The sequence below is a fragment of the Protopterus annectens genome, chromosome 1.part0, assembly GCF_019279795.1.
Source record: "Protopterus annectens isolate FY-2018-M chromosome 1.part0, PAN1.0, whole genome shotgun sequence".
Lineage (NCBI taxonomy): Eukaryota > Metazoa > Chordata > Ceratodontiformes > Protopteridae > Protopterus > Protopterus annectens.
The window spans coordinates 1,224,411,507-1,224,424,846 of record NC_056725.1 but is presented as its reverse complement, the minus strand read 5'-3'; the positions used below and the strand labels follow the sequence as shown (position 1 = coordinate 1,224,424,846).

At 37.5% G+C, this 13,340-nt stretch overlaps 1 protein-coding gene across 1 annotated transcript in view; it reads right to left on the bottom strand.

Moving 5' to 3' along the window:
* MATN3 (matrilin 3) overlaps positions 1–13,340 on the bottom strand; it is a 211,780-nt gene that overhangs the window by 18,834 nt on the left and 179,606 nt on the right. The window contains exon 4 of the mRNA XM_044070073.1: positions 6,260–6,382. Within this exon, the coding sequence (XP_043926008.1) occupies positions 6,260–6,382 (123 nt within the window). The remainder of the gene's footprint in view (positions 1–6,259; positions 6,383–13,340) is intronic.

The window sequence follows — 13,340 nt, the reverse complement described above, 5'->3', positions numbered from 1 at the left end:
GTAGGTACTACTTCCAAGCTGTTATCACAAGCATTATTTGATGAGGTTTTTCAGAACTTCCCAGAAGATATCAAAAATGAAATTTTGAATTTTAATTTTCATAGAAATTTAGTTTTTGGGAGCACTCCTGCAGGGGTTATCAAAAAGTGTGATGAGATAGGTAAATGGATACCAGGAATATCAGATTTTTAATCTCTCCTTCTCCAAATTTTCGAAGAGTTTTTCTGCTCCCTCATCCATTTCTTTCAAGAATCAATATAAACAGTCTCAGCAAAATGTTGATATGCAGTCATTTAAAAACAGTGGCATTGCTGATCCAAAATGAAAGCAGGACCTCTCCAGAACAAAAGAGAGTCAAATAAGGCTGAATGACTATATAACAGATGTTGTTCCCCCCACCCATCCTGGCAGTCCTTTGTTCCTACCAGAATGTTCTCTATTTGGCAACACATTATTTCAGACAAGTCAGTTGTGAATGTGTTCCATCCAGGATATAAATGAGAAAATTCCACCTTTTCAGAGGATTCCTCCTCATCCATCAAAGCAAACCCTTCTCTTTTTTCCTCTCTTACATTATATGCTGTCTCAGGGGTTAATAGAAGCTGTTCCTACTCCTCAGTTAGGGAAATAATTTTACTAAAGAATGTTTTTGGAGCAAAAGAAAGAAAATTCCTGGAGATCATTTCTGGATCTTTCTTTCCTGAATCAGTTTGTGATAATGCCAAAGTTCAAAATGCTTCCAGTTCACAAATTGTTATTCCTTCTTCCTTGTTTGAGTCTTCTGGTAACCTTAAATTTAAAAGTTGTATATGACATTCCTATTCATCCAGATTTCAGGTGTTTCTTAAGGTTTTGTGAGTCTGGATCACATTATCAGTGTTTTACCTTGCCCTTTGGGCTATCCACTGCTCCAAAGGTATTTACAAAGTGTCTGTCTCTTGTTATAGTCCATTGCAAGCTACAAGTTATCCACAATTTTCTGTATTTAGACAACTTGCTTATCTTTGCAGAGTGTTTTTTGAGGTGCCAGGAATCTTTCACCTGGGTAAGAAATTTCCTGCACATGCTGGGATTTCAAGAGAACATTCTAATGTCTTTTTTTAACTCCAACACACAGTATTGTGTTTCGGGGGGTGCTTGCTAGACACCTCAGCGCAAAGAGCTTTTCTTTTCCAGTAAAAAATAGATCTATATTTAGATCTCTTGCTTTATTTTTACATGTTTTTCCTCGTAACCCGACATTGTCTCCTGAATGTAGTCACGAACATATTCTGAAGTTTATTCTAAAATTTACGAGGTGAGGCACATTCTGCTGCTGACAGCAAGTTAACTATGGTGTCCCATGTAGTTCTGTAGTGTGCATTTTCTTAAACTTGATTATTTTATCAGGTCCAAACGTAACCAATCCCTAACCATGAACCAAGAAATCTACACATCATACCTAGAGTTACTTGAATCACTCACCATCCAGCCCAATACCATACTCATGGGTGATTTTAACTATTTATTCATTAACTGGGAGGCATACATGACCACTAACATACAAGCCCAAAGATTTCTCTGCTTTATGAATTCAAACACCCTGGAGCAGCTGGTCTGCACTCCCACTAGGAGAACAAGCATTTTAGATCTGGTACTCACAAACATGGGAGACCACTGCACTCTCCATGTATGATATCCTCATTAGTAAGATCAGATCACAAAGTGGTCGCCCTGAAAATTTGGGTAAATCTAAACCTCCCTCCAAACCTCAAAAAACTTTAAGAACTTTTCTAAGGTAAATTACTTCCTATTAAAGTACTGCATAGCTAGATTCCAAGCTCCCCCAAATCCAGAAAACACAGAAGCCTATGCAGAGTAGTACACAAAAGCCCTGTACAACCACATAAACAACCACATAGAAGTGACAGTACCAAACTGAAATAAGCCCAGGTCAAATCACAAAAACAAGTCACCCTGGTGGACCCCTGGTCTTAATAGACTGTACAACAAAAGGAAGAAAATCCTGTTGAGAATTAAGAGGGAATGTACACAACAGAGCACTAAGTCCTTTATTAGAATATTACTCGAAACACTGGACCCGACCCAGTTCATCTTTGTTAATGCCCACTAAATCTGGTGGACTTCTTTGAGAAAGGCACTAAGGTCATAGATGAGGGCAAAACAGTAAATGCTGCCTACCTCAACTTAGCCAAGGTATTTGACACAATTCCCCACTCAGTATTATAAGTAAACTCAGAAAACTGGGTATAAATCCCTATGTCAACAGATAGATAGCCAATTGGCTCATGGACAGGGCACACGTGGTTAAAGTGGGTGAATCCAGTTCCAGAAAGAGGCCACTTACTAGTGGTGTACCACAGGGCTCAGTACTGGGACCACTTCTGTTTGGAATATACTTCTTGGAAACCAAGGCCAATATGGAAGGCCTCTGGATGACAAAGCTTGCAGACGACTACAAGATGGGGGCAATCACTGCCTATTCGAAAGTACTGGATAAATGCATTGATGACACATGCATAGAATGTACATCCTGAAACAAGATACATGGATTTATAGATTTCCTCTTTCTGCCAAATATTCTACAGATCCTGCATAAACTGTTGCATTTTTCCCCTGCCCTCCAAAGATTTCTCACACATTTCTGTGGTGAGGTCCTGAAATTCATAACAGTTTTTGATCCTGAAACCTCTTTATCATTCAGCACTTTTTATTTCCTTCTATTTCCCCAAGTTATTTGACTTGTAGTTTCAAACTGTGGCTTCTTATTCACAGACTAATCTTTTTTTTTCTCTTTTTTTTTAATAAGTTACTGACTTTGACATCTTGTATTCTTTGAGGTACTTAAATGTTTGTGTTATAGTATCATGCTTTCTGTTTTCAGCTCCACATATTAGACTTGTGTAATCTTTCTTTATCTTGTTTGTGTGCACAGCATGCAGTATCTTTCATGTTTCTTCTTTTTTTTGGGCATCCAAGTTCATATTCTTAACCATCAGCACTACCAGACTAACCTTAGCCTCCTCGTGGCTATTCCAGACTCATATCTGGGGCCAGTGAAGAGATCAAGAACCCTGGGGCAGCATCACACTGTTGTCAGGGAGTGTTTTCTCATATAACTTCCCCACCACTGTGCATGCCCGTAACACACCCAGAGTGGGGCATGCAACGGGCATTAACCCTGAACTGCCCTCATTTCCATAAGGAGCTGACATCAACAGGATGCTTCACCCACCTTCAGGCAGTACTTCTGAGTTCCTTTCCTGGTTTCTGCCAGGGAAACTGAAACATGTTAGTATGCCCCAAGCACATGTACACACCACTCTCCTTTCCCCCAAGATGAAAATTCCTTTCTTCTCTGCTTGTGCCATCAAGCACATCAGTCTTTCTTTGAATTTGGGTCACCTTGGCCTTAGTCAGGGCTTTATCTCTCTTTGACAATGACACAGACTATATTTTTTTACCTTCCTCTGTACTGTCTTGCTGTTTACAAAAATGAGATCTCAAGAGCTGAGCACAAGTAGTCCAGTTAAGGGTCTTACCATCAGTCTATAAACAGGAATGACAACTTTTTTGCCTTCTACTAACAATTACCTTCCTATGCATCCCACTGTTACAGTTATCTTCTTTGGTGCTGTCATAACGCTCACTTACTTTTACGCTACCTGCTCTCACTATCTGCAGGTACTTTCCACTTTTGCTATTGTTACTGCTTCTATTGTCCTCCACTGCATAGATACCCTTCTTTGGCTACTGCTTCACGGATGCATCATTTGCTTTTCTGTAATATCTAGGCTGCCATGTTTTAGAGCAGGGGTGGTACACTGGGGCAGAATTTGCCCTTGTTACTTTTATAGTGCATGCTTTTCCATTTCAGTCCTTAGCTAGAAATCCTTCTTTGTGGAGTCTGGGTATGCCCAGTGTATCCACATGAAACTTCTGTGGGTGCTTCTCTTTCATCTGTAATTCCAAACACATGACGTGTTATTAGGTTAATATGTAATCTTCCAGAGTGAGTGTCTGTGTGTGTGTGTGTGTGTGTGTGTGTGTGTGTGTGTGTGTGTGTGTGTGTGTGTGTGTGTGTGTGTGTGTGTGCGCGTGTGTGTGTGTGACCATTTCATCCAGGATTAGTTCTCTGCCTTAAGTCTACTAAATTCAGACACAGGTTCCAACTTCTCCATGACCCTAAATAGGATAAAGTTAATATTGGAGCATAAATAAATGAATTAAAAAGTGAAAGGATGAATAAATGAATGAAATGAAGAAAAACTGATGTATGAATTGGTGTTTTACATTATTCCTCCATCATTCTCAAGGACATGTTCACCCCGTCTACACCTTCTTGCAGATCAACCCTGCTGACTATCACTATATTATAAGCAAGAAGGCTTACTTTTCTTTACTAGCCCTTTTCAATACCAATCACACGAATGATGAAAGCAATCAGTTCCTATATTGACTCCTGTGGTATCCAATTCATGAAAGTTAATAGGCCTGTTAGTAATCCTCTAGTATATCCTAAAGTGTCAGTGAATGATTCTCTGACAGAACCTTTGTCCTCTATTTTGGTCATGTGTTTAAAACCATTATTAAATCTGGTTTTCTTAAGCAGTTACTACTTCTATCTGCCTGAGGTTCTGTCCCTTGTGGCTACAATTACGGTGTTCTAATACCGGGAATACTAAAGTCCCCAGATAACTGTGGCTTTTCCTTCTTTGTCATCAGAACAATATCATCTACCATTTTTACACCCTTCTGCATGAGAAGGGTTTTGTACACAGTCCCTGTGATGAGCACATTATCATTTCCTGTTTACATTTTTATCCATAGTACCATCCCACTTTCTTATAGACACGCTAATTATTACATTGCTCTTATCCCTTCCTTCTATTTAGGGCTATATCTTCTCTTTTTTTACTGTATCCTATCTGTCCTTTCTTCATTTAGATCCCAGTAACAGTTCTCTGTGTGTCATGTTTCTTTTGATTGTCACAGTGTTATACTGACATCAAAGCTAACAGAATGGACAGCTATTTTGTTTTGCTTTGGTGCACTGTCTACCATTTTTATTTTAGCCTTACCCCATTTGCTTCATACATGTTGGCATTTTGTATGTCTTTTCTTACTTACTACTAATCTCAGAAGCAACACTTGCATCATTAGCTACTCTAGAGACCAAGATTTACTTGGTGATTTTTATGTTCCACTAATAAAGACTGTCTTCTTCCCTTGCAGGCTGATCATGCTGTCACAAGGACTCACTGCTTTTCTTTCAGAGAATTTTCCCATTAAAAAGTGCTTCCTTCTTCTTTGGGGGTCCTGTGCATCACCCTGTGAGTCTTCTCTGTGGAGGATCTCAGCATTTCCTTCATCTCAGTCTTGTGCCTCCCTAGAGAAGTAAGTTTATTCCTGGAAGCATAATAATTGAAGTACCAATATAGGAATGTTCCTATCTTTTTTTCAATCTCACCTTTTCCGATCCTCTGCATTCCAACTCTTGGTCATTGCTGGTAGCCTTTGCGACAATGGTAATTGCTCTTAGGTAGAAGAATTGACTCCCTAAATCCTAGGCAGCCTGGACCAGAGATGAGAATCTTGCACACGGATCAGAATATCAACAGAGGATATGCATTGAGTCTGTCTGTTCATGCAGTTAGTAAAGCCACTGTAGAATATAGCTGTTCCCCGATTTTATTATGAAATGCACCAGGAGAAGATGATGTAGCTGACTTTCAATATGGTGATAAGTCTGTCAATGAATGCAAACACCTATTCTATTGCTTTATTTTTACTTGTTTTTCCTCATATAACCTGACATGATCTCCAGAATGTAATCACTCACATATTCTTAACTTTATTCAGAATCTGAATTCAGTCAGACACGTTCTTCTGCTGACAACAAGTTAACTGTGGTGTTCTATGTAGTTCTATAGTGTACATTTTCTTAGACTTGGTTATTTTATCAGGTCAAAAAGTAACCAGTCACCATCAGGAAATATTAACACCCAGAATGTTAGAAGTGTGTTTATGTTTTCCTGCTGGAATTGTCTTTCCATTCTGCATGTCTCCCACCCGAATTTAGTTTATCAAAACCGGAAAATAGTAGACTTGCTAGACTCAGATAACACAAATACATTTGATACAAAATACAAGCTTCTAGAACAACAAACATTAAACACTTGTTACTCTGTTGGTCAGCAGAAGGGAAACATGTATCAACAGCATAATAAACATTCATGTTAGTTTTGCAGTGTCTTACTTGAACAAGTTCTCTTGTCTGGATTGAGTCTGAAACCTTCATTACACCTGCAGTAATACGATGTTTGGTTGGCCACACAGATATGCTGACATCCATGCTTCCCAAGGGCACAGGGATCCACTCCTGTGGAAAAAAATACATTAGCAGTGGACAAGAAACATGGTAAGCAAAAACAGTTACATTTTCACATATATTTTACAAGAAACTAGCCAACCACACCAGATAAAATGTCAACTGTATTTATCAGGGACTTTGAAGAAAATGGAGGACTGGTCCTACTCTGTATGTTCTGGGCTGCTCTCCCATATAGCAGACAATCAGGTTTAGAAAGCACTAATGAATTTTGGAGTGCTCAGGGGACGCAAGTTCACACACCCTACTCTCATTTGGGACATCATCTATTCACTACCATCGGGAGCAAGTTGTGCTTTGGTTCATGAAGGTTACCTTGGAGCAAGGTTTTTCCCAGTGTAAATGACTCTTTTATAACCTTTCTCCCTCTTCTTAAGGACTCCATTAGTCAAGGTACAAATGTTGCTGAAGAAAAATAGCTGAGTCCACACTGGCTGTCACAAACTTTATTACATAAAAACTTCTATAAAAATGTTTATAAAACTGTGAGCAATTTCGGGATAACCCTTCATGAGACAATACAACAACTCATAAAAAAGCACTTTTATATCATAATATAAACCTGTTATCCAATCATCTCTTCACCCGCCTCCTTCTTAAGGCTGGTTTTAAAGGTATACTTGTATTTATTCCTGGAGGATGGTCTGTAGCTAGTTCTATTATCCACTGCAGCTCTTTACACTCAGAAAAAATTCATTATATCCCCCCCCCCTCTTTTATTTGTGTGGGTAACCTGCATAACCATAAACTGAAAACTATGTTCTGGATTCCTAGAGAAATGTGCATATAAGGCATTACATTCATCTTTCTGCCTTATGCTTGACATGTGAAGAAGTATCCTAGTTTTCAATTTGCAGTTGGTTTTACCCACATAAAAGCTGGAACATGATTGGCACATTGCTAGGTAGACTACATTTCCTGTATGGCAATCAGCATACAGCTTAAAAACATATTTCCTTTTATTAACTGGATGTTCAAACTGATTGTTGTTACTGATCATTGAACATAATTTACAATGCCTACAGGGAAATGTGCCTACGCTGTCTGAAACCAATTCTTTTTTAATTTTCATACTAGGTTCTCCGCACAATAGGTCTTTCAAATTGTTATTGCGTCTAAAGCCAAAACTCAGTTTCTCTTCAAGTATTCCCTTAAACTTGTCCTCACTTAACGAGATTTTCCAGTGTTGCTTAATTATCTCACAGATACCCCATTTATGTTGTTACTGTATCGCAACATAACCCTAAATTTGTTTCTTGATTCTAATCGCGCAACATTCTCCTTATTTTGCTGTAAACCAGAGGCATTGAACCATGGTCTGGCTCTATTTTCTCTGTCTCTCTTAACTAACTCAAACCCTTCATCCATTATATTATGTGTATATCCCTTCTGTTGCATATAATTGTGGAGTGTTTCTATTTCCTTTTCAAAAATGGTATCATCTGTACATAATCTTGATGTACGTAATCCCTGTCCCACTACAATGTTCTTAAATGTGCCTCTAGGATGCATACTGGAAAAATCTAAATAGTGGTTACTCCAGCAATTTTTCCTGTATAAAGAGGTGGACAAACTACCTGTCAGGTTTTTTGTTATCCATACATCTCAAAACTCTATTGTTTTAAAATCATTGTTAACAGTAAATCACAGGAAATTAGTGGTTGTCTCAAGATGTTCAGTAGACCTCCTCAACTCATTCTCACTATTTCTCCATAATTTATAAATATCGTCCACAAACCGGAAAAACGTGACAGGTAGTTTGTCCACCTCTTTATACAAGAAAAATTACTGGAGTAACCACTATTTAGATTTTTCCAGTATGCATCCTAGAAGCACTTTTAAGAACATAGTAGTGGGACACAGATTACGTACATCATGATTATGTACAGATGATACCATTTTTGAAAAGGAAATAGAAACACTCCACAATTATATGCAACAGAAGGGATATACACATAATATAATGGATGAAGGGTTTGAGTTAGTTAAGAGAGACAGAGAAAATAGAGCCAGACCATGGTTCAATGCCTCTGGTTTACAGCAAAATAAGGAGAATTTTGCGCGATTAGAATCAAGAAACAAATTTAGGGTTATGTTGCGATACAGTAACAACATAAATGGGGTATCTGTGAGATAATTAAGCAACACTGGAAAATCTTGTTAAGTGAGGACAAGTTTAAGGGAATACTTGAAGAGAAACTGAGTTTTGGCTTTAGACGCAATAGCAATTTGAAAGACATATTGTGCAGAGAACCTAGTATGAAAATTAAAAAAGAATTGGTTTCAGACAGGGTAGGCACATTTCCCTGTAAGCATTGTAAAGTATGTTCAATGATCAGTAACAACAATCAGTTTGAACATCTGGTTAATAAAAGGAAATATGTTTTAAGCTGTATGCTGATTGCCATACAGAAAATGTAGTCTACCTAGCAATGTCCCAATCATGTCCCAGCTTTTATGTGGGTAAAACCAATTGCAAGTTGAAAACTAGGATACTTCATCACATGTCAAGCATAAGGCAGAAAGATGAACGTAATACCTTATATGCACATATCTCTAGGAATCCAGAACATAGTTTTCAGTTTATGGTTATGCAGGTTACCCACATGAATAAAAGAGGGGGGATATAGTGAATTTTACTGAGTGTAAAGAGGTGCAGTGGATAATAGAACTAGCTGCAGACCATCCTCCAGGACTAAATACAAGTATACCTTTAAAACCAGCCTTAAGAAGGAGGCGGGTGAAGAGATGATTGGATAACAGGTCTATATTGTGATATAAAAGTGCTTTTTTATGAGTTGTTGTATTGTCTGATGAAGGGTTATCCCGAAAGCGCTCACAGTTTTATAAAAGTTTTTACAGAAGTTTTTATGTAATAAAGTTTGTGACAGCCAGTGTGGACTCAGCTATTTTTCTTCAGCAACATTTATAACCTTAGGAGCTGAAAGTCATTTGGCTGGTGATAACAAAAGGGCCTCATAAGCATGTGAGTATACATTTGCTTGTCATAATCATTACAAGTCTAACACTTTTTGTGCACAGCTTATGACCCACAGTAAAATGTTTAATTAAATGAAATTGGTTATATGTTATGTTATGTTTTTGTTAAAGAGTCAGCGAATTGGTTCAAAGACTATTTTCAGTCATTACCTCAGACAAAAGCAGATACGTTGATTTGTCCAATTAAATTTTTTTTAACTGGTACATGTAGTACATGGAGTACTGTGTTTACAATTAGAATGCAAGTAAAGTTAAACACTACATTTAGCCTTTCTTTCATTTTTTTTTTTTTGGTGGGGGGGGGGGGGGGTGGCAAATGAAGTGTTTAACTTGTTTTAAATTTTATGTTCTTCCCACCACTGTTCTGTGGTAGCTGCTGTTTGCATGGCAATGGGAAGTGTGTTATAGCTTTCAAAAATATAAAACATTAAATCCTCCTACACATTTTTTATCTATTTTAGCACATGGAAGTAGTTTAAGCTACATGTACTACTAAGAATTATGATCAAGTCTTTCTGATCATAATCCTTTTTGTTATGTTGTCTTGACATGGATGCCAAGGTTTGCCTCTTGAGCTTTGCTCTCAAGGTAAATTTCTTGATGTCCATGTTCCAAACAAATAACAAAATGGTCATAATGGGAGACCCAATCATAGTCCTCTATGAAAGTAATTATTAGTCAATGGCATTATACCTAAAAGTGGTATCAGCCTGGCAGTTAAATCACAGCCTAGGCAAAACAGTTGCAAAGATTATGCATATTGACAATGCTGCTTGAAAGTTTTCTTAAATTGGAACAGCATTTAAATAGTAGAGGTGCATCTCACATGATTTAGGTTGTTGTTGTTGTGTCTTTCGGCTTTTCCCAGTTAGGGATCACCACAGCAGAACTCCGGTCCGCTAATGATTGGTAGTTGATTTTTATGTGCCGAATTATCAGCCCTGACGCACAACCTTCAACGAAGGTACGCCCATTCATGCATGTCTCCACCCAGAAGACGCTATACTTAAAGGAATTGTCCAGTGAGAGAAGCTACTTACACAGTACAGCTCATCAAACATGTCTGTGCAAGTTATACGTTTTAAAAATAGAAAGTACTTTACACAGGTCTGTGCAAGTTATATGTTTTAAAATTAAAAAGTACTCTAGTTTGCTTTGTTGTTATTGTTGTTGTGTCTTTCAGCTTTTCCTGGTTAGGGGTCGCCACAGTGGAACTCTGGTCCGCTAATGATTGGTAGTTGATTTTTACGTGCCGGGTTACCAGCCCTGACGCACAACCTTCAACGAAGGTACGCCCATTCAGGCATGTCTCCACGCAGAAAACGCTCTAGCTGAGAATCAAACCGGACAGCGTCTTACTACTTTTAAAATTAATTCCTGCAGCTCATTGTTCGTCCCCATGCACTAAAATGCAAGATATCTTAGCAGGCCCTACGCAGTGGTAAGCTTCGTTATATTAAGGAGCATGCTCTCACAATAACATTTTAAAATGTCATTAATCCCTTCATTGCATAGGGGAGAGTAGTGAGTTTTAGGAAATTTAGAGTTAGGGAGGAAATGTAAAGCTACTTTTTTTATTTTTAAAATGCAGAGCATGCAAACATTTAAATCTGATGAGAGCAGCTAACACCACGTGAGTCAGAGCAGTATTCATATGTGATAATATCCCCCTAATTTTCTTCACATTGATATTATTCAATAACTGAAAATAAATTACACAAAATCAAAGTTGTTTACTAAGCATGGCTTAACGTCTATATTGAGATATGTATGTACCACCGAAGATGAAAGCATGTCTGTTTTGCCAAAGTTAAGTGCATGCCTTTTTATCCCTTTAATTTATAAGAACTTTAATTCTCTAACATAAAATAACCTATTTCAAACTTCTATCCATCATCTTCCTACTTCCCTCCCCTACTTCTTCACCTTACCCTTCAGTCTCCCCAACTACTATGTGTTCACTCCCTCTCACTCATTTCCCCACCATCTTTCCCTATATGCACTTCACATACTCATTTTTTCACACTAGACCTTGCCTCACTTGAACTCTCTTACCGGACACCTACTCTCACATTTCTCATACTACAGCTCCCTCCACTTTAACATTACCCCTAAACCACTTTCCAAAACCTCACTCTCTGTCTAGTTCCTTTCCACTTTCACTTTAAAATAATTTCTTCATATTACCCTCTACAACCTTCTTGAACACCAAACTACTACGGTAACTATGTTATCCCTTTTCAAGCATGAGAACTAAAATATCTACATCTGAACTATTTATGCATTTTTGTTGACTTTAACATCTATGTAGTTTCCATCATCGTTTTTAATCTTTAATGTTTTTCAACTTCTACATTTTTAATTTTTGTTATTAACTTTTTATGATTTTCGCTTTTATATTAACTTTCATTTAATATAATGACATATTATTTGTAAACGTATGTGGAGCTTTTCCCCCGGGGCCTCTGCTGAAAAAGGGCTCATACCCATTCAGACCTTCCCAGTCAATAAAAATAAATGAATGCCTTTCTTTTATCCACTCACAAAGGTAGTGGAGAAAGCAATCAAACTAGCATTGTTGTTTCACTAACAACATCTTTGTTAGCTACAGAATGTTGTGGATGCACGTGAAAATTCCTTTGCTCATGTTTTAATAGAGATAAATCTTAAGGAATGGAAGCAAATAGGGCTGACAGTTGAATACTGCCATTATATGATGCTAGAACTTTATGGCTTTGTATGACTTTCAGATCATTCTGTTCATGAACATTCTGTCACACATCTTGTTAACTTTGCAGTGTAGTGTTAAAACATAAAAATAACTCAAATATTTGCTGCTAATTGAGGAAATCTGACACTGCGGGGGATTGCACAAATGTTCTGGTACTTTATGTGAATGAAGCTTTCATAGGTTGTGTTTGGATACACTGTAGACTATGAGAATGAGAAAGCTCAAAAGAAATGATATTTCACAAGTGTGTTGTGAGAATCCGAACTGTGTTCCTGAGTCTCCCCTCTGCACATATTCTTTTGCACATTTTTCATCCTAGATGAGCCTTGAGGAACTGAAACAGGTGCAAATACAAATCTGGTAATAAAATGCCAGAATACACATATTCATTCAAAGGAATCTTGCATAGAAACAGTGGGTGGTTATGAGGCTAATTCAATTTACCTGATACAAGCTAGTCAGCCTAGATATGCAGTGATGTTGTTTAGTACATGTCCTCTGGCATACAGAGTTGTAGGTTGACATTGTGTCTGACATCATTAGATGGTATGTCAAAGTTACCCCCTTCAAATTATAATGGTTAAAAAAGATAGCAGCATATAAGGATGGAGATATATTGCTGACAGCTGTACTTTTGCTCCTGGCAATATAGTGTTAAGTCAATTAAGAAATGTAATAATAGGGTTCATAGCCTAATTTTCTTTTATTGTTTTTCAGGGGCCAGAATCTATATTTCTGACAAAATCAACAATTAAATCCTCCAGCTAGATGTTCCTAACCTCACAGCTAAAATGTATTTGTAACTGCTCTACTAAAAATACATTAATGCGTGTAAAGCTTGTTCATCGCAGTTATTTGATATGCACATGCTGCTGTTTCATAGAATTTCTTCCTTGTTCCAGTGTAACATATATTACCTGTCAGATTATATACATTTTCTTCGATTTTCTCAGATGTGTAGAATTTATAACTGTTTTCTTTCAATTAAAGGGGCTTGATAACCATAATCTGTAATTGTTTACTGTCGCCATGCTCAGTGTTCCCTTGACAAGCTGAATTATATGCTTATGGAATCAAAGACTCACCTTACTGAGATGAACCATCTAATCATGGAATAGAAGGTTCCCTACTTTAATTCAAAGACCCTAATTGCGATTCGTGGAATTAGAAAAAAAAACAATGAAATTATAAAGGATAACAGTAAATGTTGACAACTGA